Source organism: Lepidothrix coronata, unplaced genomic scaffold (assembly GCF_001604755.1).
Source record: "Lepidothrix coronata isolate B3197 unplaced genomic scaffold, Lepidothrix_coronata-1.0 Scaffold61, whole genome shotgun sequence".
Taxonomy (NCBI): domain Eukaryota; kingdom Metazoa; phylum Chordata; class Aves; order Passeriformes; family Pipridae; genus Lepidothrix; species Lepidothrix coronata.
The window spans coordinates 3,198,926-3,225,780 of NW_016690241.1; the positions used below are offsets into that span (position 1 = coordinate 3,198,926).

General features: G+C 34.2%; 1 protein-coding gene across 3 annotated transcripts in view; it reads right to left on the reverse strand.

Annotated features, from left to right (window-relative positions):
* The window catches only part of SIPA1L2 (signal induced proliferation associated 1 like 2), a 131,002-nt gene that overhangs the window by 46,095 nt on the left and 58,052 nt on the right, over positions 1-26,855 (reverse strand). For all 3 annotated transcript variants that reach the window (XM_017817563.1, XM_017817562.1, XM_017817561.1), the window contains exons 4-9: positions 23,326-23,459; positions 21,706-21,894; positions 17,232-17,406; positions 12,621-12,724; positions 6,002-6,159; positions 3,863-4,439 (exon numbers count right to left, since the gene is read on the reverse strand). In XM_017817563.1, coding sequence (XP_017673052.1) covers positions 3,863-4,439; positions 6,002-6,159; positions 12,621-12,724; positions 17,232-17,406; positions 21,706-21,894; positions 23,326-23,459 — 1,337 coding nt within the window. The remainder of the gene's footprint in view (positions 1-3,862; positions 4,440-6,001; positions 6,160-12,620; positions 12,725-17,231; positions 17,407-21,705; positions 21,895-23,325; positions 23,460-26,855) is intronic.

Consider the following 26,855-nt stretch of genomic DNA (forward strand, 5'->3'; position numbering starts at 1 on the left):
GTGACTGAAAGTCACAATTTTCAGTATCTTATTAAGTTTAAAAGCACTATTGTCTTTTTAGAATATTTCCATATGGATATCTGTCACTCAGAAGAAAAAAATCAGAACTTGCACAAATGACAACAAAGTGCTAAAAAACCATAGGTACTTCAAGGTTGCTGATCTGAGGAAGCTGGTGCACACTCATGCTTTTAACCTGTGATAAACTCAAGGTAATTAAATACAATTAGCCCTCATTCATTAAGGGGTAATCCATGACCTGTGAAATACTGGAGAAAGATCTGATACAAGGATCTGATATTCTGAGAATTATTGCCTGGAAAGTTTAGGCTACTTGAACTGTAGCACTTCTATTCATATTCTTTCCAGTTATTTTTGAAGATGTAGGTTTCAAAATCAAAATGTAAAAGTCATTCTTGAGATGTCCAAAATGTACTCTGAAGGTTTTGTTTACAAAACCACATTCTTGGTTTTACTAACAAAATAAAAGCAGCTATTTCCTTTGTCATTATTCAGCTCTGAGAAACTTTCCTTTTTAAATCAAACTTTCTGCTGTGTTTAGAACTGTGCATATAGTATTAGAACCGTATAGCATGTGGTTGAACTCTTTTTTTTCCAGCTCTCCAGTTATGAATAATTTTCAAAAAGACTTTGATAATTTGTGAACTAGATAAGTGAAAATGAAATTTTCAGCTCTTTGTTAGCTACAGTTCTGTGACAAGTTTCTAAAACATTTAGTCATGTAGCGAAAAGAACATGTTATTGCAGTCAGGAGCCCAGCTGAGGGATCGAATTCTATCCCTATGGAACTACATAATATTCTTCTGGGGAGGCAGACACCTCTTTATCATTATGTCACAATTATAAAATACTGCAAAAGAAATGCACCAGCTAAAGTATACAGATTTTCCCAACTCAGAGCAGTAAAGTCTCTTCTTCAAGCTAGTTAAATATTCCAAAGTTAAAAGATAAAATAAACATTCCTGTCAAAGATTCATCTATTCCCAACAGGAAATATTCCAGATCTACTCCTCCACAAGCGTATATCCCCTAAAAGGTAACACTGCATATTGCATAGTAATGGCACATGAAACATAGTGCTGTTCCACTTCAAAACAGGTCATTCTGCTTACTTGGTTGCCATTTCACTGATCTTGTGGCTGCTAATGAACAAAGCGCCAGCTCCTCTGAACGGGCTTAACACAGATGAAGTTAAAAGATAGAGATCCTCCAAGTGCCATGAAGAAGGTGAAGAGTTTTTTTAATATACAGGATATTAAAAGAAATTTTGTCAACTCAGGTTCTTGTCTAAAGATCCATTTGGTGTTTCCATTTAATCTTGTATCACTCTGCCATTCTCTGTTATCCTAAAGCTCAAAACCACTACTTTTTCTGCCTTCAAACACACCCCTCCAAGTTAATCTATAGTTTGCTTTTGCTGCTCTTTCTACTTTATATAACTAGATACCCTCCCCCACAAATACAAATTTATTTAGACTGACAAATCCCAGTCTTTTTTCAGTCCTAAACTGATTGTTTCAGTTCAAACCAAAATCATGGTCTCAGCTTTTCACATCTTTTCTTAATCTGGATATTCAGATAGGTTTCTTATTCACCTGCATGATACAAATCCAGGCAATAAAAGGTATTTATTTCTTTGACAATCTCATTTAGTAATTGCAACATTTTACTCACTCGTTTTAAGAAATGCTTTTACTCATGACTGAAAAGGGTTAATCATCTGGTCATTGAAGACTGATATTGCATCACAGATTGAACTGTCATCTTTAGCATCTGCTGGCACATGTGGTTGTTGACCTTAACTGCGTTCTGAGTCACTTAAAAGGTTTTTAAAGTGTGCATTTAAAGTGCGGTATCAGAGGTTTAAATACTTTTTAGTGGCTGTAATGGTGATGCCTTAGAATTCCTAAGATTTGTAGCATACAGATTTTTAACACAGCTGTATAGTTTCTAACAGTTGAGAATAGCAGTTAACTGAAACTCCTTTCTCATGCTTCATATCAAATTCCCGAAATTATTCCAGTTTTGTTTAATGTTCTCTTCAAGGAAAAGGCCTTAGCAAGTACATCTTGTTTGTGACATGTACCTAGAAAGATATCATTGTAGACAAAGCAACCTAGAAGGCTGGGAGACCTTGGAGAAGTTCCAATTTTCAGGTTGGACACATCTATTAGATAGGATAATTAATCAGAGCTATAAAATTGTGAAAGCCCAATGCTACATTGCACAGTATAGCACACTTTTTGTGTGTAGTGTGCCTTAAAGTACTTTAATTAAAGACTGCTCTCTACTTTATATTGATATTGTCCAGAAAGTTCTTTTCTTCCATTTTAGGCAACAATGGTTTCATATCAAATCTATATAAGGACTGTAGAAAGCATTCAACACTATAAAACAGCCAGGAAATAACACTAATATGCAGCTTTCAAAAGAGGAAGATGCAGGGGAAAAGAAGAAAAATATGAGGCAAGAAACATGGATGAAAAATCTTTTAATCAATGTGAAAGTTGGATAGGTGGCAAGAAAGAGAGAATGCAGCCAGAGTTCATTGGAACAGATAACTGAAGTTAATATTTGGGTAAACTTTGCAGTAACTGATGCTAAACTTGAGGCATAAAACCAATTTGTCATTACTTAACCCAAAAATCTGATCATAAAAAAGAGGAAGTATTCAAGTAAATGTAGATAAACATTTCATTTTGTGTTTTTAACTACCGAATTTTAAAGATCTATCTTCAGCAACTGCGACATTTCCAAGTTTTACAAAACCAAGTAAGTGAAAAACAGAAAAAGAAATCGTCACTTATGACAGCAGAAGTTTTCACTAGAACTTTAAATTTTCTTTTCCATATGTGTTAAGCAATCTATATTGTTCATTTAACAATACTGAATGGGACCACTATTTTTCAAAAGGGAAATATCTGTCTAAGGAAAGCGAAACTGAAGAGTTCAATTGAAAAGGATAATACAACGGTGGCAAGAAGAGTATAGAGACATTCCCCTCTTGAAAGAGTAACTGTACTTCAGAAGAAAGTTATTATTATTATGCTACATGTGACTGCAGTACTACAGAGGCCCTGAAACATCAGCTGCAATCCAACTGTTCCAGTGTGAAAACCGTAAGCATATTAATTTCTTTTCAGTGCTGGGCTTTCTAACAGAAAAAAAACCAAGACCATCTAAATCACTTAATTTAAGTTCAAAGGGTGAAGTGCAACCATGTGATGTAGATGCATCAGCACTTTTACCTTGGAGTTCCTGTCATTTCATTTGTACTGACTGAAATAGTTACAGGACAGTAGTACTGACAGGGTCATCAAGTGTCTGAAAAACTTTATCCAGTCAGCTGTAAAAACTGGCGTTAATTGGTCTAGTTTACTTCCTGCAGTTGCTTACTATAGAGGAACAAATCAGCAAAATCACTTGAACAAAATTTTCTGCTAATATTCACATGGATTATTACAAGAAGTCAAAGTGAGTATATTTTACACATTTATATTTTGTATCTTTTAAATTAATGGATACTTTGACCTACAAAGGTGTGATTTGAGTATAGGCTACAGCAAGAGAAAGCAAAAGCTCAGCTTTTCAGTCACTGGCACCATCCATGGCCTTGGGCAAGTAATCAGACCAATGGTATCTGAAGCCTTATCCCTGAAAAATGGATTGATAGTGCTTATCTCATATGCTGTTGTGAGGATTACTATTTATAATGCTCTCTGAAGACTGAAAACACTCCTGAACTATAAACATAGGACATTTTTAATTACAGCTCAAAGGAGATCTAGACAAGTAACTCTTAATAAAAAAACTGGAATTCCAGTTTAGAAAATGTACTTACTTCAAGTCTTTGAACAATTTCTCTGATGTCCTCAGTACAATTATCTGCTGCAGACAGAAGAATACATTCTCCTCTTTCATAAAATATTTTGATGCTCATTAATCCAGACGTCCATCCAATAACATCTCTACAGGAGCAGTTAAACACAACATTTTTTGATTCCTTTTCAATCAACATGATAAACTCGTTGGAGATTCCAAGGAGACATTCAATGTCAGCAGACTGGCCAAAATCTCGGGCAATCACATTCCACATAATTGCTCCAACACTGAAGAGATGTGCATCTTTCCTTGGTTTCACTTTTTCCTTCTTTTTTGCTCCTAAAGTAATGAAGCTAAACTTTGCTGAAGTATCCACCGTAGCTGTGGTAACAAAGTTTTCTGCCAGATCTTTCAAGTATTCTTGACGTGTCCGTGTGGCCATGGCTCGAAATTTTTCTGACTTATGTGCTGCATTTTCAGCATTAATAACTTTGGCTAAAAGGAAGTCCCTAAAGACTGCTGATTTGGGGAAAGTTACTCCTTTGGGAATTGGTGGACCGAATGGGGGTACATCTTTTGATCGTGAAACACCAACACTGGAAACAGAAGAAAAAAAATCAAAATGGTTAATTCCTTAAAACAAAAATAATCAGATGATAAGCAGAACTGTGATCTGTGCAGTTCATTTACACAGTTGAGCTCAACTTTGACACATCAATTTTTTCTGGACATTTCAGACTCAAACAAAACTGTCTGTTTTGAAATGGCTTTCTTCTTTTAAATATATATAGGATATTATTAATAAAGGACATTATTTACTAACACAAAAAATATCAAATATGATTTCCTAGGTGTCACTGTCTCCTTTCTTTAATTTGAGTACATATAAAAATGCATTGTGAGACATGAGAGAAGTATTTTTAAAAATTATTTTTATGTAGGTCTATAATTTTCAGCTGCCACTCAGTTGCATCATCTTAAAATTACGAAATATATAAACAATTTATTTTAATCCTCAGATATTTTGTTACAATTAAGTGTGAAGACAAAGAAAAAGTATTGATGTCCAAGAGTGACTATAGTACAAAGTGACTATAATGGAGCATTCTTCACCTGTCTAAGCTGGCTACTCTATGTTCATAAAAAAATTTGAAGATACCTGCAAATCTTGATATAGGCAGTTCACATCAAGATGTAAGAGAAATAGGGATTTTTTTAATTTATACAATTATATCTCTAATTGTTATATACAATATAACTGGAAAAGAACAACTGGAAAAGAATTTCGAAATACTGTGCAAACTACGTATAACTATTATTGGTTTGACTGAAATGCAGTCACATTTGGGATGACAAACATCATTAAGCAGTAAGAAAAATGTAACTTAGGAAATGTCATGTATTATTAAACATAAAACAGTTACTGAAAAAAACCCACAAGTTCTAAAAGACAGTTTACGTTCTAGTGGACAGTTAAAAACCAGTAATATTACCCAGCCTCATGATGTATTTTACTCTCATTCTAAACAAGGAATAAATAACATGTATACATGCTAAACCTGTGTCATTACACTTCATGTCCTTATCATTTGCACAATTCTCAATCAGTTCACAACTATATTCCCACCTTGGTTACCGTGCTAAAATTCATGATGCAGTGACTTAAATGTGAGAGTTAAGGTCATCTGAAATTTGAGATGTTTTTATATTCACCAGAAGTCCTCATTCTTATGTTTAAAGGCCACAACCCATGCTAGTGTCATATTGTCATATTCAGGGATTTACAAAGGTTAATAGCCTTCTGAAATACTTTATTTTAAATTACTCTATTTGTGAAAGGTAAAAAGTGTGCAATACAAATTCTAAATAAATTTCTACTGCTATGTCTGCAAATCTTATTTTCACTAACTTGTTATATCCCAGTTTTGTGTCCATAAATCAGCAACACAGAGTTCTGCAAATACCCATTTGAGTCTACAAACTGTGCCCTGTAGCTCTAGATATGTGCAAGGGAGACACTGGGGTTTCTAACTCACACGACATGTAGCAAAAGTTTTAAAATTATATTCATAATATCTTCAAGAAATACAAAACTGTTAGAAGACAGTTCCACTGTAGTCTTAGTAACAAACTTAAATAGATATAAGGCTCTACTCACCTATAACACACATTTTCCGTGCAAGGATTATGCACTTTGACTATGACAAATACATGTTGAAAGTGGGAACGAATATTTTTTGGAGTAAAAGGAAGTGCTCCTGGCTCTTGGAAGACAATGGTAACTATGTCATTTCCTATATGCCTTTTCCTTAGCAGCTAGACAAGAAACATGCATTAAAAAATTAGTTGTAAAAAAATAATCACAATTTCTTCATCTCAGAAAAAAACCCAAACCAAAATAAATTAAGCATAATTTTTCAGAAGTAACTTAATTAATCATATCCTGGATAACTACAGATAAAAGACATCGAACTAAACTACAAAAAGATCAGGAAAGGAAATTGGGTTAAGTTCACAAAAATACTAGTGAGTTTTCTTCCATCCCCTCACTAGTTCTGCACAGTTTCTGCTCACTTCTGTTTTATTTTATAAGAAAAATGTATTTCTCTTTAGTGTATCACTTCAGTAATAAAAAAACGTTACATCACCTGACATTTCTCACTATCCAGAGAACTGTATACTAATTCCCTCTTTACGGTGTAATATTTGCCTACATTAAAAATATAATATTGCTTCTATTTCTCAATAGAACTTCTTTTTCCATGTTGCAATTCTAGTAAATATTGTCCTTATTATTATGATCTTATTTTAAAAAAATAGATTATCATGAATACTCATCACTTATTTTAACAACTGCATACCCGAGGAACAAACCTAAGACTCATGGAGAAACAATAGCTATTAAAGACTCATAAATTAAAAAATTATTCTTGTAATTGGTAGCTTTTATAATCAAAATATATTTAAGGAATAATTTAAAGTATTAAATCATTGTTACAGGCCAAAACTTGGTAAAAACTATAGAACGTGTCCAGAAATAAGGGAGCATTATACTCTCTCCCCAAGAAAACCCAAAAGAACAACACAGTAAAATAATGTTCACTTTCCTCACAGAAGTATATTGTAACTTTCAAATTTTTTACATTTTTTTCTTAAATACTTTTGCTTATAAAACATCCATATATATTAAAGACAGGAAAAAAGTAGTCTACCACATGCTACATTTAAAATATTTACCGAAAGTCTGCCAAAGACCTTGCATTGTCAACTAACAGCATACAGACACTTAAGGATGTACCTTAGCTCATGTGTAACTAAAAATTATATAAGAACAAATTTATTTGAAAACTTTATGACAGAGCAAGTAACAATTTCTCTATCACGCTGATTTTACAGAATGTAATCTTTCTAATATTTTCTAGTATTTTCTTATATTTTCTCAGTTCCATTAAGTCAGTATTTCAGCTACCAAAAAAAAGCACAAAGTTGCATATGCTAAAGCCTAAAACCCATAAGTATGTTTCTTAAAATAACACAAAAGATGATATTCTAAAGGCGGTAAGAAGGGCCAAAGCCACAATTTTAAAGCATTCAGTATAGCTATATTATTTTAAACATAATCAAAATCCCAAATACAGATTAAAGAAATAAGACTTCTTATGAAACTTCACAACAGATATAAGAACAGAAAATAGTATTTGGTGTAAGTCATGTGGCTCAGTCAAGTTCTCAGGTTTTTAAGACTAAAATCATAATAACTGACTATTTGAGCCAATTAACATATACAATCTTTTGTGTACAAATTACAGTAGAAGTACACAATGTGGAACTGATCACAGAGTTAAGTGTGCCAGGTAACTTGCTGAGCCAATGAGCCATACAATTAGACCATAGTAGTGCAGCACACGTTCATGTTTAGAAGTTATTACTATTCTCACAGATTGGAATTTACACCTCTGTTAAATTTGTAAGGAACCTTCCAACTGAAGGGTACACGGTGATTAATTTCTGTCTTATATCACTAAGTGCTCAATTACTATTTCTTGCTATAGTGGTTCATGCCTATACATTTCCACAGAGGAAATTATAAAAATTATAATGCAAAATCCTCTTTAAATTTGTATTTGAAACAATCACCGTTTTCAAGAATATTTTCTGCTTTTGAAAACCCCTTTAGGAGGTTCTGCTTGCTCTCATCGGTAGCTTAAGCAAGAATAGCAGTCATTTAGTAAGAGGTAAGATTTAGAAGTGTTTGAAATTTTACTAGCAAATGGCTTTTTAAAATTATAGCAGTTCCCATATTCTATCCCTAAACTATTTTTGAAGAGCTGAAACCTCTACAAGGTCCAGAAACAGAAATAGGAAGACAGGTCATTACTTTTAAGAACCTTGCCAAGCTTGTAGAGATCTCAGTGACTTCTTCAACAATTTAAAATAAAGCCAGTGTAACACAAATAATTGTCATGCATAAGTGGCCAGTCAACTTCAACACAAAGCAAAGCGAAGCACAGTTGTGGCTGTGCACAGAGTATCATAAGGCAAAGAACTTCAAAAGGGAAGAGAAGTAAACTGGGGTGATCTGGAACATGGAAAGAAGTGCTCTGGATAGGATAAAGGAACAGGAAAAGAATAAAGCATTGAATGGAGAAGAAAGAGGGAACACATACTTCTCTGGGAAATGTGAGATAAGGATAGCATACTGAAAATGAAAAAGGAATTGAAGGAAACTGGAACTAAGCAAAAAGATCTATAAGAAACCCTTCCCTAGTTTGCATTCTATAACCTAAATTTTCCTCCCAACATTTACCTCCTACATTTTTTTTCCCCCAGGTTCTCAGTTTCCCCTTCCTCTCCCATTTTGAGGTCTGCTCAGGTTTGGGGTTTTTGGATATTGTATCATTAATTATTTTTCTTTTAATCTGCCTTTCTAACATACTCTAAAAAGTCTCATGCCAATGTAGAGAGTTCCTACATTAGGAACTCTCAATAGGGTGCACAGATGACAGGGAATTACTTACAGTAAGGAGATAACAAACATATTTTGACATCATTCCAGTATCAGACTAGACTGACGTGTTAGAATTTGAAAATGAACCTAATCAAGTACAATAGACACTCAAAAGGAAATCAGTTAAATATTATGTAAGAGTACAAAACGCGCACTAAGGAAAATATGTTAGAAAAGCAGAATCCATTAGATTAAAATAATTTGCACCAAATAACAATTATTATATGAATTCTCAGATTTTAACAACTCAATTCTGAATTTTCAGATATGCATCTATGAAGAAAAGAACTGCCTTAAAACTTAGCATATTTACAGGTTATGCTCAGCCTTAAAAACCTACCAAGTTCTGTAGAATTATTTGCCTTGTTAAACTGCAAAACAACAAGGAATTCTTGTTGAAATAGCAGTGAAATATACTCTTCATTCAATTAAATGACAAAGTGTTGAGTCAATTAAGAAAATCTCCAAACTTATTTTAGTACATTTCTAAAATAAGTGGTTTCAAAAGTTTTATTTTCAATTTGTGTTCTTAATCAGTACCAAAACCAGAAATGAGTAGCAAGAGAATTTTCGACAGATCTGGTTAAACTGAGTTTGGTATAACCAAAGGTCTTGTTACCCAACAATTTTAACACTAGTTCAAATGCAACAAGTTTATTTCATTATTGCATATCTGTTTAATTTTCAAGTTTTCATTAAACTGGGTGAAAACTGATTTTTTGAACTGATTTGGATTAATCGGGTCTGATCAAGCACACTGCAAATGTGTGAATGGGAAGCTTGCAAGGGAATGAGTTGGAAAGGGGCATTGCAAAGGTTAAGTTTAAAGGGGAAAACCTTGAACTACGATTTGAAGAAAAGGCCAGTAAAGGAAAAGGAACTGGCCACACAAGGGCTGGTAGTCTTTTCTGTCCTAGGGAAGGAGCAGCTGACTTCAAAGTTCCCAGCCTATGTTGCAGCCAAAGTGAAAATTACCTTGCTCTTTGGATCTCCTGCTGGCTCTAAAACTAGAGGGATGTCCTGATCAGGGACCAAGCAGGGCGTAGTTATATCCTGGAAGAAGCAACAAACAGTTCTGGTGCGGCCTATTTTTGGCTCACAGGTATTTGGAATATAAGCAATGCTCAGTGCTTGCTCATTGAAGGTCACCATCGTAGATTATGAAGAGTGACTGAATACCTTGCCCAGTCATTACCAAACAAGGGACATAGGGATAGCGTGCAACAACCTCAGCCAGTACATACATACTATGCTAGCAGAAAATAATTATTGAATGGAGGCCTTCATTGCTAACATATCCTAAAAAGAAAATTACCGTGGTCCCTAACTTTCCCTTACTTGGGTATGTAGTTAGTGAGCCAAACCTTGAAGAGACAAACAACATTCATATTCCACAGCACCCGAAAGCCTCTCTCTGTCTTAAGCACAGCTGATGCAAGTGCACTGGTGGTCTTCAACATCTAAAAAGTCTCAAGGAAGAAGACCTAATCAAATTTTATCCTAGCTTGTGAGAAGCAACACTGTCGATACCTTGCATACTTCATTATGTACTTTGGAACTAAACAGTAAGAGATGAAAAATAAACAATTATTATAGATCCCTTTTGAACATTAAGGCTGGTTAAATTCTGGTCATTTGGGTGCACTTGTCACATTTCATTAAGACAGTGTCCATGCTGTGCAAACACTGATAGATCTCATCACCTGAAAAATAATGTGGTGGGTCTTCAGATAGGCATACTGCTTGAACTTGGAAAACTGCCACATTATTTTGATCCCAAGAAAGCCATGAATAACAACATAGTGCTTCTGCTAAATACTGAACCTGTTAAAGGGACAATGATGAGAGCTTACTAAAACATTGTGGAAAGGAGTGCTTGTTGCTGGGAAAAACCACGGAGTTAAAATTGAAATTCTGTACACAAGAATCATCACCTGACTATAAAGAGAGACACATAAGGAAATGATAAGAACGAAAGGAAGGCACCGGAAGAAGTGAAAGGACAGTAACAGGGGGTGGCTGAGCAACACAGCAGTGAAGCTGACAAACAGCAAAACTATGAAAATTAGTGGATCATGGCAAGAGAATATCCTGTTCTCACAAACAAGGGAAATTCATGAAAGACAACAACAAAAGCAATAAACTCCATGTAAGGCTATATTTACTGTCAGTGCCTGTGATTTGCTATGAAAATATTCATTTTATTCTTTTAAGGCAAGCTCATTCAGTGTATTATATCTTCTTAATAGGGTACAGTTTTCCCTGTTTACGAGCAATTTCTAGTCAAAGATTGTTACGACTGATTACAGACAAAACAACTTCTAGTGCGTTTACTAAATTAATCCTGTATTGTAATAAGGCGTAAGTGGAAGTTTAGAAAAGTGGAAAAATCTGAAATCAGTAATGAAGATCCAATACCTTGATTACTAGCTACTATCACAGTTGAGTGTCTAATATAGCTGAACATTCTGTCTCCTGAATGCCACACATTTTGAGAAGTGAGTCATCTAAACTTCATATTATTCATATGGTGAAAAGTTTCTGTCTTTTGATTCCTTATTTAGTTTCTTTAAACCACATCTAAACCCTAAGTGTAATGGAATAAAAGTTGTCTTAACTGTTGACTTGCTACAGTTCTTAAAACTTTTCGAAGTTTTATGCACTGATGCTTATTTAAAATATATAAATACATGATATACTTTCTTCCATTTTGATTATTATTTATCCCTTCTGAAGAATTGAAATAATTTTCTTTTATCTTTTTCTTGCTGCCTTGACACAACTTTTTCCCCATACAAGACCTATTGATAGGGTAGGCATGAAGGATACAACTCAAATATGGCTTACCAATCAGTAAGCATTTTTTTGTCTGCTGTTCAAAACCAAAGTGAGATAGAATCCTTATTTCATGACAACCCTTCAAAATGGATGAAATTTTTGTATCTTGCATGACAACGCCAGATTATTCCAAAACTAACTAAATAAATCAACACTTATTTCCACAGACCTAGAAAAACACAGAGTAGCAGCACAGAAAGTTATGAACTACCATCAGTCTGACGTATGAGCAATTCTACTGCTTTTCTTTTAAGCATTAATACTGATATATTATACCAAATGTGCTTGTACTTTTTAATTAAGTAACAAGAATTATCTTAGACAGGCAAGACAGAGTAACCTTACTGGTGCACGGCACACTTTGGATGCTGTGCTGGTTTTTAGCCATCCTTAATGCGTTGAAGATATTCTGAATTATTACATAAGCAAAGGGAATTCTCTAGAAATAAGATAAATACACTGTAGTTTTCCGTCTTCACAGACACCTTGAAGGATACAGTTAACCAGTTATTACTAAACTGACATATTAGTAAACATTTCAAGAGCTGTAATATAAGGATTAAGTGGAAGGAATACTTTTAAAAATCTTATTGCATGCATATTTTAACCATAAGTCTATTTTCCATTCAGTGTTTAAAACATAAGTAAGATGCAAATCCAGTCCAAACTGAAAATAACTCATTCACCACAGGCAATGTTGCCTTTTAGTAATATAATGAACTGGGGCAGATGGGATAAATTTACTGAATTATACAGAATAAAAATCCTATGAGATTTCTAATGTCTTAGAATATTTCAAGAAAAAAAAATACAACTGAGACATATTTAAATGAAAACAATTCAGTTTTCAACCAATATTATTAAAGAACCCCAACACTCAATGTCAAAGATTTATGATGTAAAATTACAAAGAAAAGCTAAAAAAACATACCTGTTGCCTGTTACTGGGCATGTATGGAAGCATTGTTGATACATGAAACATTAACTCATAATCTTTATAGGTAGTATAGAGGGAATGAGTTCCTGTTGAATCAGCTGAAAATTAATTTAATCGCAAGAAGGTCAGTAAATGAGAACATTCATACCACTTTTTAGGGCACTATTTTTCACATGCTATGATTTAAATCTATTTAAGCAATTTAAGTCTTTGTTTCAGTAGAACAAAATCAGCTTGCATCAGCTAAATATCTACTCTTCAGTTTCATATTATGACATGAAGGGTCCTGCAGAAAAATGCCCAAAGAGTTTGCTGTCTCTGAGACCTAAATGATCTAATTTTGAATATATTGGCACTTCATGAAAAAGGAACAACAACCTAGCTACTTGAATATAGTTTTATATACTATGTATTTTCATTATTTAGTGGTTAATAAGGACAATTAATGAAACCTATACTTTACCAAAAAGGAATTGGCTACTTGAAATCGGACATTAAAATACATATTAAATATCAGACATTTTTTAAACATAAAATACTTATGTAATACATTAAAATTTTCATAGGAATTTTCATATATTTGGAAACTAAATGCATTTCATATAAGATATTAATACTTTTGTTTCTTTAATTTAGAAAGTGCACTGAGTTAGCATTTCACAATGTTTACAGCAAATTAGATGAGTTTTACACTGCAATCATAAAGTAATCTTTTTTATTCCCCTTCTTCAATATGTGCAGACTATTTAAGTAAGTACAGTGAACTTTTAAAAAGTTTAACTTTTTACTTTAATGAATACCCTATTGAGTCAAGGCAACTACCAATTTTTCTTGTTTTCTTCCATGTTCACCCGTTTTTTAACATAATTTTATGTTCTCTACACCAATAAACATTCTCCAGCACATTCTTTCACACACTGTTTAAGCTTTTGCTTTGTTTTAAATAGTAACTGTATTGCACAAATAAATCGATTGGTCATGTTAGTTCTCCAGTTAGCAGCACATAAATTTACACTTAAGGGTAAAATTTGGCAGCAACCATACTCTATCTGCAGTCTCAAATCTAAAACTAATTTTGTGTGTATGTAATTCTTAGTACATTCATATTATAACTGGGTTCATCGGGTATGCCTGCACAATAATAAAATTTGCTTCATTTTTTAATATCTATGCAATACAAATTACAGTTGCATAAGAAATAGGAAGGATCATTTTCTCTGAAGTTTCTTCCTTAAAAGCTGCTAAAAAAAGGAAATATTATTGCACTTCTGTATTTGAAAATCAGTTGAAAAGCTAATTCCTTTATAACCTTTCAGTGACATTTTAGAAAGTCAGTTTTGAAGAGACAGAAAGAAGAAATAATTTATACTGTGGAATATAAAAAAAAAATCTGTCTAACCTACAATGATATCAGGAATCCTACACTCTGACTTCATTTGTAATTAGATACTAAAGTCAAATTATCTTGAACAACTATTGCAAAAAACAATCCCTTTAAATACTTACTACAAAGCCACCTATTTAAATACTTATTAAGAACCTATACAGTTTCTTAGCCTTAAAATCAATGCTTTCCTAATACAACATCCTACTTAGTTGAATACTTTTGATTCAGCACCTTGACTTTTGAAATGAGATAACAAATTTTTCTTCTGAAATTTAGTCCATTACACAAAGCTGAAATCTTCTAACTCAACACATGCTCTACTGAAACACCTACTAAGGCCCACTGTGATTAAATTTACATAATACTTGCTACTACAAACATTACTCTGCTGACAATTTTAGTGAAAAAAGAATTATGTCTGGGCTGACATTTTTGCACCTCATTCCTTTCTGAACATTTGTTCTATTTCACAATGTTTGAGAAAATTGGCTAGATCTTCTTTTAATTATGAGATATTTTTCAGAAAAGCATATTTATTAAACAAAAGTGAAACAGCACTATTCCTCTGTAGATATAAAATTACAACATTTCCTCAATTTCTTTCATTGTCATTTCTCTGTTTACAGGTATAAGGCAGTTAAACTGATACATAATCCAATTTATCTATTAAATAACCCATAATTATATTCTGAAGATTACAAATGAGAACATTAATGTTTCAATAATATTGGAATAAATTCTTTAATTTCTCATTTCCATTAGATTGATATGTTTAAAAACAAATTATGTACTACTGAATTGGTAAAGTTTCACTTAATTTTCTTATTTCTTTATCCTGGGATTTGGAACTGCATGCCACTAATACAGAAGGGCAGAAAAGAGTTTATAGTTGATATATTCCACATGTTCTTCACAGTTGCTTGGTCTGGCTTGGATGGAGCTAACTTTCTTCACAGCAGCCCATATGGTGCTGTGTTTTCTGTTTGTGATCAAAATAGTGTTGATAACACACCAGTGTTATAGGAATTGCTAAACAGTGCTTACACAGCATCAGGGCTTTCTCTGTTTCTCGCACGGTTCCCTATCCTCGGAAGTATGTTAGGAGTAGCCAAGAATTTGGGAGGAGAGACAGCTAGGACAGCCAATCAAATTGACCAAAGACATATTCCATACCATATAAAGTCAAGCTTTGCAGTAAAACTGGAGCAGGGAGAGGGTTTTTTTGCAAGGTAGCTGTTGCTCAGAGACTGGCTGGGCATCAGTCAGCTAATGGGAGGTGGCAAGTGCCTTTGCATCACTTGTGTTGTCAGCTGATCATTGCAGTAGTGGGTTGGTTTTTTTGGTTGGTTGGGGTTTTCGGTTTTGGTTTTGCTTTTTTGTTTGTTTGGGGTTTTTAGGGGGTGTTTTTTTTCCTTTCTTCTACTCACTCACTGAACTGTCTTAACTCACAAATTGGAGGGTGAGTGAGCAAGCAAGAGGTGGGGACTTGTCTGCCAGACAGGTCTGGCAACATTCTACTTTCTGTATTTCATAAGAAATGGACCAATTACTTACCCAAATGTTAAATAAACAAATTTATAAAGGAGAACTTTTTAAAGAAAAACCCACAGCTAGTCAAGCATTTGAGAACAGAAAGATTTAATAAACGTGAATGCTATAAAAACTGAGCAAGAAGTATTACTGAAACACTGTGCCTACCAAAAATGTAGCTCCTAGAGATTAAATTATTCCACTATTCTGAACCTGCAGGCAGTCAGAACAATGTATTATCCAATTATAAATACAACACACAGTAATACTTGTTGCATAATTATATTTTAAAAGTATAACAGAAAATATGATAATAAGGTCAGTATTTTACATTTAATATAATACTGAAGACTATATCTTTGTGAACTCTCTTAATTCCATTCTGCTTGTTGCAAACTACGAGAACATACTATGACAGGACAATATCATTAATGGCACACAGACCTAATAAAACATTAAAATCATGTTACTGACTGATACATACACAGTGCTGATCAGCAATGCAAGTTCATACTGAAGCACAGCAAATACTGAAGCACAGTAAATACAGAAACTGGATTTGTTTGACAGACCAGCATATATTTTCATATGTACAAATTACTAGTGATATTCAGTCGTGCTCTGATTGGGGGGGGGAGGAAAACCCAAACACCCCTTACTCCTTTCAGTACTTCATCTCTACTTATCAATTCATTCTAGAAGTCTGACATTCACAGCATGTTAATAAATATTTCTACACATTAATTTGAAAAATTAGTTATTATTCTGTAGTGAAATAGGATGCAATAGTCTTTATCAAGCCTGAATTATTAAAGTGAAACAAACATGGATTTAAGCAAAAAGGCAATAATGTTATTAGAAATAAATGTGGTGCTTATACAGGTTGACACTATGTTAAAATGAAGCAGCTGAATAACTAGATATCCTTAGATCACAGCTCACAGTGATCAGTTATCAAAATCCTGTTAAAATATCATTAAACTCGGAATGAGTTAAGAGCAGTGAAAACAGTGCTAATAAAGAAGTGTGCTAACATATCACCTTTTTTTTAACAGCAATATTTTAGTTCCTATTTTTGCTACAAAACTCAACAAATTTGTACAATTAAATCTTTATACTGTTAGAGTTAGAGAAACTGAAAGACCTGAGGAAATGGCACTAATAACACAGCACTGAGGTAGATGAAAATTAGCAACCGAGGAATGCTAACATGCTTACTCTGTATGTGTGAAAAACTAGAAAGCTGAGAAAACTTGATTGCTCCACATATATAAACATAAATGTGTATGTTGATTAAAGGGAAGCACAAAAGTTTAGCTGAAATAAGGAAAATGGTCCCTTGTCATGACTCCATATGTTAAAACATATTTTTTCTTTTGCCTTTTTAAAAATGATATTAAAGTGTAACTGGGGAATTCTGAAATATCACTCACATAGTATGATTTTAAATAAGTGCAAACAAATGAAATAAGTTGCTCTGATTTTCAGTTCTACTAATGCCCCTGAAAAAGTAAATAACTTTTCAGACAAGGTTTGATACATGCTCTTATCATGTGCTTCATCTCCCTCATTTACCATATAATCTTACTAATCAAAACCCAAAGTGAAGAGTATGAAAAGACAACATGTTTTGCAGAAGATCAACTGCATAATTACCACTTCTACTACAGGCTGGAAGCATAACTTACTTTTATTATCTAGCTGAGCCCTGTATTTACTGAATCCTTTTAGCCGTACTCTCTGGCCCAGTAGATCAAGGAACTCTTCAAAAGCTGGTCCTGCCATCTCATTGTTATACATTTCTTCCTCTGTGCTTTGGCCTGCTTTGCAGTAAAGGATACCAATCTTATGTTGAAAACTCAGCTGAAATTAAAAAAATAAATTAAAAAAATTACAAAAACAAAGGAAAGCCAATACTAGAATAAATATTAACAAGTAAAACATTGACACTGTTATAACCCCTGGCCGAAGTCATCTGAAAGTGAAAAAGTAAGTGTTCTCACTTGGGAAATTAAATTATCATAGAACAAAAACAAAACAAAGAAAAAACCAAAACCAAACAAAAAAAAGCCTTCAACTCTTGAAAGAAAACTGGATTGGCACTACCCAAACACAGATCAAAGCAGTACATGAAGAATTTTCACTTTGTCATCTATAAAAGCACACTCCACTGCACGCTACAGTAGGAGAACTTTAATTGGCAATATTTGTATAACGGTCTTTTTTCTCAGATTTACTGCCCCTCATTTCTACCCTTTAAAGTTCAGTGTAGTTCAGTTAAAACAGGCCTTCAGAATAGTAATTTCTGTTAGATGTTTTGCCTTCCCCATAAAATCATCCATTGTTAAACACTACGTCCCATTTTCAAAACTATACTTCAAGCTAGAAATCAGACTGCAGTGAAATAGTTTTGTTAAACAGGTTCTCAATTATGGAAGATTGAAGAGATAAATTACTTCTATACAAAAGTAAAGTATAAAAACTATAAACCATTAAGTATAAAAAGAGATGATTACTCCTTGAGCAGACTGTTGTCTTCTTAGCTTTTATGCATACTTAAGCTGACAAACAGGAAACCACCATGTGAAAGGATTAGTCCTATTATTCTTAACTGACACTTTCAAGAGCTTCACAAACTTACAGAGACCATCAGTAACACCCGATTCCCTTCAGGCATTCATGACTCAAATCAACTCTCAAGCTGTAGACTTCTCTTAATCAAACATCAAGATTAGTGTCCAAAATGTGTGTTATGCAAAGACTGTATATATTTCTGTTAGAGCAAAGGTGACAACAACAGTCTGCTTCTCCTTAGTCATATGTAACACATAGTCCGCCACGGTAAGTCTATTGTAAAACTCAAATCCATAGACATGCTAGTGCACCTGTGTTTTACTACAGTAATTTTGAGGAAAAGCTACAAGATGAGAATACTAAGAGATGGAGCAATAAAACATACATACATGAAAGAAGAAAGTGTCAAAAATATCATTCCACAATTCATCATCCTTAACTTTCCTTCTTCACTAAATGCTCCATTCCTGTATTTGTTCATGAATATCAATATAATTCCAAACAGAAGTAAAGTATATCTCTGTCTTAAAAAACAACCTAGCATCTCATGGTTTAAACATTGTGCTAAGAGACATTGAAGATGAGGATCTGAAACTCACCAGCCCAAGACATGAATTAATCCTGGGTTTTCACTTCATGGACAAGTACTGTAAATACTAGGCAATTTTGTACAAAGTGGATTCTACCAATACCACTATTGCTAAACAAGGCAGCAGCTGCAACCTCATTTGCAGTAATCTGAACCTCCTACCTGTGTTCTAGGACTACTCACAACTATGAAATTAGAAGACTTGAGTAAAAGAACTCTCAGCCAAGATCATGGGGGCTGTGCAGAAGTAGAAATCGAGGTACATTTAGAATGTTAATGTCTAAGAAAGAAGTATCTAAATGAGCTTTGGCAGGATCTTCTGATACAGTGCATTTAACTGGCATGAAGAACTATCAGAATATTTAAAACTGATACAGTTTGCCAGTTTTGAAATGGTACCACATGCTTATTCTTTTTAAGTGAATAATTGCAGATATGGTTCTGTTTCATTATTTCCAAATCAGAAGTTTTACATTTAATGTAACACTGACAACAATTTAATAATGTGACATCACAAAATAACTTTAAAACCCATTTAGCTACTTGGGTATATGATGTATTAAAGGTGCATAGCAGTCCTTCCTGATTGAAAATGATAGAAATCCACACTACTGAATCTTGGCATTTTGTCAACTTTTTGTACAAATTCTTTATCATGCAACAACTTGTTGGCTTTCATGTGAAAATTTTATATCTTTTAATAGCAAGGAACCTCAAGAGATTAGACACTCAAAAGCCACTAAATATCACTGCATCCAAAGCTCCTAAGTTCTTTGGTCTTTTTTAAACCTCATCCTATGGCCTAGAGAGAAGTAAACATTCCTATAGGGATGCAAGAGGAACCAGAAAGCATATAAACAAAAAACAACCATTAGCAGAAATTGGAAAAGAATACTAGGGGAAAATTGGAGAAAGGTTTAAAAAAACAACTACAGTAGTAGATAAAGAGTTGGCTTTCCTTGTAAATTTACAGCCAAATTTAATCCTGATCACCATATGCCAAAATAAGGAAAAATGCAGGAAGTCAAGCATACAATTTACATATAGTTTCTGCTGTCATTTTTAGAGACAAATTTTAGCCACGTTTCCTCCAAAATCCATGTTAGATTTCACTGAAAAATTATGAAATAGGTAGAAAATGAAATCAAAACATCAAAACAGTCTTCAATCTGCTACGTAACTATGCAAACATTTAATACACTATTACGCAAAATTAATATTACTCTGGTGACAGTATTAATCTTCTAGATCATAATCCATATTTTTTAATTAATGATATTTCAGCCAGTCATCATCTTCAGTCGCCAAGCATCTCTTTTTGTATTTATTTGGTTAATAAACTGAAAGCATGAAGTACATAAGAGGATTAAAAACAAAAATGGATCTCATGCCAGTTCCTTTCGCAGCTTTCTGTCTATGTTGAAGTAATTACCTCGTATTAAGCAGCAAATAAGATACATAACATTTTGTCAGGTGACAGCCCATTTTACAATAGGACTGAATTTTCAGAATTGATCACACAAAATAAAACTAAGTGCTATGTACCGCTGTTTCTCAAAATGAGGAATTCATGGTTAAAGAATCACTCTGGGAAGTTCAATGGACAATCTACATTTCCAATTTTGGGGAAAATATTTTTAAAGAGTTTGGAAAATATTCAGGTCAGGTGAAACACAGTCATACACAATACTCCCTAGAACATACTGCCCCTCTGAGAGTGAATATTATTTATTAGATTAACCTAAACTCACTCTGAAGTTCAAACAACAAAGAGAGAGCAACAGCACATCGGGAGCTCTTGGATTCAGAGTTGAGTGCTTCTGATTTCCCTGTATTGTTTTACCAGAACTGACTAACACAGGAGAAAAGGACATTTGTTAAAATGAACTTTCAATTAAAAGTCCTCCTCGAAGACGAGAGTGAACAAAAGTACTATAACAAACATACAAAAACTAGCTTAACAATCCATCCAAAAAAACCAATTCTCTTCCTTTGACTACATGTACTTGGTTTCGAGCAATTGTTACAGCCACAAGAAAAGACAGAACAATTCTGGTAGACACCACCAATGTTAGATTTAACCACTACATTTGAAAATAAATTAGCGTTACGAAATTAATTATACCACCATCATAAACACCTGGTTCCATCCTCTGATTGGATTTCCACAGATAGATACTGACTTTTGTCTAGAAGGTAAAACCTTCAATTTAAATGATCATTGCTTAAAAACATGGTTTTAAAAATTGATTTAAAAACCATCATAAGCCTGTCCTTCACAAAATATTCAGACACTATAAATTTAATCACTAGCTTTGAATGAAGCAGATTCACTCCATTGAACCCAATAAACGTCACCATTTTCTGTCAAAATTTAAGCCATATGAATATTTCATTGCCATGCAGTTAATTCATTAGTCTCAATCACAATTTCAGTTGTATGAACCCAGAAGCATTCTATTCTAGTAAGACCACAACAAGTTAATCCTGTTATTTTAAAAAACAACCAAAAATTTTAGATGTAGAGACTTAATATGCTTTTGCCTCTTTACCTATGCACAATATTAATAAAGTGTTAGATGTATTTTCATGTGCATTCAACATGCCATTCACTTAGGAGCTGGACTCAGTGATCACTGTGAGTCCCTTCCAATTCAGCATATTCTGTGATTTGCGCACATTAAAGTGCAAATAGACTGTGAAAATCCCCTCTTACTGCTGTTCAAAGTTAATAATCTTTCACTCACTCAGTTATTTAAAGACAATCTTCATAGACCAATATTTATTTCCTTCAGCTGAAATGTATTTTGAAAAGAATTTGCTTAGATAAGCAAACCTCATTTTGTCAGTGAAAACAGACAAGTATCTCTAAAACCAAGAAACTGAATAGTTTGCATTAAAAATCCACGTTTTTTAACACTGCCTGCAAAATATTTAATAATTTTTTTATTCTATTTATCTAAGGAATAGTTTTAAAAAAAAAGTCATGTGCTACATACCCCTTGTTCATCCAGCTTAAGCAGTTGTTCAGATACTTTGGGTGAGTTGGAAGCCTGTCTCAGGCACTGAATGCTCAGCTCTGGTATTACATACTCTAGTACCTCTTTGAGAGGCAGACCTCTTGCTGTGCCATGACGAGCAGTGGATGGTATAGCATCTTCTAAAATTGCTCCTCTAAGTGTAGTAAGCTGCAGTAAAGGTGAAACACACAAAACATTTTTAGCTCTAATATGACAACGACTCTTAAAGACATAAACTTCAGATTTTAGAAGAAGCATGGAAAGATGAATGGGAAGAAAAAACTTTCCATTTTAATTCTTTTCTAAATAGTAAAAAGATTACTACATGAGTAAAGATTACTAAATGAGCAAAAGCACTCATTGGTTCAAACTTCAAGGGTTACCACCCCCTGGGGATTTACCGTTTTATAACTTCAGGGGCAAAACTGTTTTCCCCCACCACAGGGACAAATATTTTTTGCTTAAAGAAATTCACTAAGCATCTTACTAATTTATTCCAATTCATATGAACATTACTTTTTTTGGGGGGGATATATTTTTACACCAAGAAAATTAAAAATAGTCAATTTAATGCCATACTACCTAGCAAACACAGTAGTCAAATGTGAGGTTGGACAGGTGAGGTAAGGTACAGCTAGTAGCACCTTCACTTTACCCATTCACCTATTTTTTAATCCATCCTGCTTTTTCTTTATTGGATTTGGCAAAAAGAGAGTGATTTCTTAAAACTGAGTCACCTGGATCACCTCTCCACACATACATACATACATACATGGACATCCCTTTTTTTGGCTATAAAATAAAAACCTAGACTAAAAAAAACTTATGTATCTATTTATATATCTGTTTACAAAAGCACAAGAGCCCAGTGATATCAGGAAGCCTAGCTAACACTTCTCTATACCCTAATCAAAATAAAAACCAGTAGTCCTAACGACTATGAAAATTTACAGTTGCTTGCTACAATAATAACATTGTGTTTTCATTGAAATCTAAGGTAGTTGCTGTGATAAAGAAATTAGTTAGCAAGAGATATTTAATTGCTTCAAACAGAAGTTATGAGACATGCCCCTCCACAACAACCATAAGTAAATTATTCTTTCAAATAAGACCATTATTTTTTTGAATGTATTAATGTTCCTTCCACAAATCATGTATGTAGAAGTATATAAAAACATCTCACAAAAAAGCTTCTAAGAAAGTATTTTGAAGCAAAACAAAAAATACAAATAAGTCATTATACTAGTTTTCATATTTAACACCTCCCTATTTCCCTACATTTTTTGATCTTTTATTTCTGTCATTAAAAACATATCAAGCAGCCTGATTCACACCTATCTTCAGCTGTTCCCTTGTTCTTGCAGTTCTCTTCAGCCAACTTACCTCCTTCTGGGTGCTCGCTCAAAAAGACAAAAATTTTATGCAGCACAGAAGAGGAAACCTTTGTTCAAGAGCAACTACATTTACTAATGGTAGAACATCCTTTCCCCTTAGCAGATTTACTTTCAAAGTTAGAAACATATCCACAGTATGTAAACAGTATACTGAGCTCTAAGTTAACTTCTCCATTCCTTTGCATAATTACTGAATGAATATTACCTCACTTGTCCTGAAAACTATACGATAGTTGAATTGAGATCCTTCTTTCTCCTTAGCATCTTCAACCTTTTCCCTCCGGATGCTGACTGCTACAGGTCCAAGGTTTTCATCTATTCCGAAGTAGTTCTGATGCTCTTTTGCACAAGAATGAATGAAGAGACAAGAGAATAGTAAAGTATGAGTTGCTTAGAAAACGTTCATCAAATCTCAAAATATTTCCGCAGCAAAATAAAAAAAAAAAATATTATTTTTAATTGAGCTATGAGATCCGTAAATACATGGCTTGTTAACTTCTGAAATGTACAACAAGTACATAAATGACAAAATGCTAATTTTGATGCGCAGAATGGTCACTCATCACATAAATTACTGCAATTGCTGCTACTGCGACATATTTTTTCTTTTTTTTTTTTTACTATGAAGTTAATCATTTTGCTTGACTAGTTTGGAGAAACTATATCTACATAAAATCTTCAATAAAAGCTAAGAGTTTTCAAACAAATAAGGTGCTATGTAGCTTCCTTCACCTCCTTCAGTTTATTCTTATTCTTATTTACAACTTAACATTCAAAGCAGCAACTCAGCCTCAACAAGGGAAAACTAAGGCTAGTAACTCTTCAGCCTTTGATAAATAGTTAAATTCATCCTTGAGCCAACCATTCCAGCCTGGGAGACTAAAACACTATCGACAGAAGAGAAAGATCACATTAGAGACCATTTAAGGAGACTAGACATACTCCAGTCCGTGTAACCAAACAGGACACATGTTGAGGGAACTAGCCCATGCCACTGTAAAGCTACTCTTTAACACCTTTGAAAGGTCACAGTGAATAGTTACAGTCACTTTTAAAAATGGGCAAGAAAAAGGGTCTGGGAAGCCATAGACCAGTCTCCATAAACTTTACTTCCCAGGGAGATTAAGGAACAAATTCTCATGGAAGACATTTCCAGGCACATGAAGGACAAAAAGATGCTTGGAAACAGCCTGCACAGATTTTAAAAATGCAAATCATGCATGACCAATCCAGTTGTTTTCTACAATGACAAGACTGGTTTTACGGATGAGGAAGGAGCAATGAATGTCACCTACTTGCACTTTAGCAATGCTTTTCACGCAGTCTCCCACACTATCTGTGTAGCTAAACTTACAGGACATGGTTTGGACATGCAAATTTACAAGGGGGACAGAAATTGGCTGGACAGTTGGCCTCAAAGGACTGCGATCAGTAATATGAATTACAATTAGTGGCCAATTACTAAAAGATTTATCAAAATTTGATACTGGAGCTGTTACTGTTTAATAGGTTTTTTTACATTATCTAAATGATGGAATGGAGTGCATCCTCAACACATTTATCTATGCGATCAAGCTCAAGGAGAACAGTTCATGTATTGGAGGTTGGGACCGCAGTTGGGTGCAACAGATGAAGAGGAATAACTGGTAAGCTTTTAAAAAAGCAGTAATATATGCACAGGGCAGATACTGAAATACATAAACCTTCCACTGTTTTAGAAAAGCAGGCAAATGAAAAGCCATACAGATAGAGTCCTACAGCTGTAGGGTGTCTGTGCTTCACTTCCCATTCTCCCCTTCCCCAGGCAGCAGCTGCTGCTGATCTGGGACATCTGAGCTGCATGTGGAACAACTCAAAAACCACTGAAGTTTTCAACCTCACATATTAAAGCAAACCCTCACTTTGACAATCTGAAAAAGCAGACTGACAAAAACCTTATGAAGACCAACAAAGACCTGTATGTAGAACAGAACAAGCTCATACAATAGCACAGGCTGGGGACCAATGGCCTCAGGAGCAGCTCTGCAGAAAGGACTGTGAGCAACAGGCTGCCCAGCAGCCAGCAGAACCCCCCAGCAGAGGTAAAGGGGTGTCCAGCAAGAGCATACCAGCAGCTCAGGAGAAGACATTATACCACTGTATTTGGCACTCTCAAGGCCATATAAGAATCAGTGTCCAGTTTTGGACAGAGTGGGACAAGAGCAGCAGACAACTACCAAGACAATCAGGGAGCTGGGGCATATAACAGATCAGGAGAGACTGAATGAGATAGACTTGTGCAGCCTAGAGAAGAGCAGGTTAATGGGGGGAAATAACTGCAGGATCCCACTAACTGATGGGGGTTATAGAGAATGGAGAAACAGAGGCTTCTTCAAGGTACACAATGAAAGGACAAGATGCAACCATCACAAGATGCAGCCCCTCATCATGAGGAATCCAACACAGAAACAGGTTGTCAGAAGAGTTTGTGATATCTCCATCCTTAGAGATAATAAAAAAGCTACAGGAACAGCTCGAGGGGAATAGGTTCTGAGCAACATATTCAGAACCCACGTTCAAAGGGAGATTTAAACAGAGAATTAGACTGGATGACCTCCAGAAACAACTTCCAATCCAATTTACGCTATAATCCCATATTTCAAATAGTGATGAAGTAATAGACTAATTTCTCCTTAAAGATTATCTGGATTAAAAAACATTTTGCTAGCATTGTTGAGCTAGTTTGATACTTTTGGGTTTTTTTACAGTGTATTTATAGAAACATGTAAAGAAGTCTTTCGCAGAATGTCTTTCACTAAGGAGTTATCTATACTCTCAGAATGAATACAAAAAGATGAAGTCATCTCTACATAAATGACAGTCTTATTTCTCAAACGAAGTTTAAATTACGTTTCCAGCAGCCTTTCAAAAATCTATCTATAAAGTATGTTGGTGGCTACAATCCATCTCCCAGTAGAAGGAAAATGAGCAGCAGCACATTACAACTAGCATCCTTTTTTTGGAAGGAACACCTGGAATCAAAGTGGCATGGACATTAAATTATTTGCTTATGCTCACCAGCTACATTCCTTCCCCAGTTGGAGCATTCTACCTGCATGAATAAATATGTCATGGATTTCTCAGGATTTTTAAATTAAAAGCTTGAGTCTTAATGGGAAAATTTATCAAATGGAATTGGATTTTACAGACAAGACAGAGAGAAGGAGAGACAGAGAGATAAATTCAGAGGTCAAACACTTCCAAGGACATAAAATCTCCCCACAGTTGCATAATTCAGGCTTTGACAAAAGGCAAACTTCTCAGTTAGGATTCCTATAGCCTTCTATTCTGATGTAAATCTAGAAAAGGATATCACAAAGTTACTAGGTTCCTTGGCTGGAGTATTACTGAGCCGAAAAAATGCAAGCTTGGTAGATACCTGCTAATTTCTTGTACAATATGAAAGACACAAAACCGAGGACACTATTTATGTGCATTAAAAATAAAACAGACAAAACAGTTTCAGAAATGGGAAATAAAGAAGCTGAAGTAAACCAAAGAATAGCATGGCGACTGATATTATGGGATTTGGGGAAAACATTTTTAATTCAAAGCACCGGGTTTTTTAAATTTCATAAAGTACAAACTCATTAAAGCTCATTTAAATGTATTTTTGTAGATTTAAAAGTATCAGCTGGGGATAAAAGAAGAAAATAAGAGCTGTTTTCTAGCTGTTTAAAGAGAGATATTAAAATA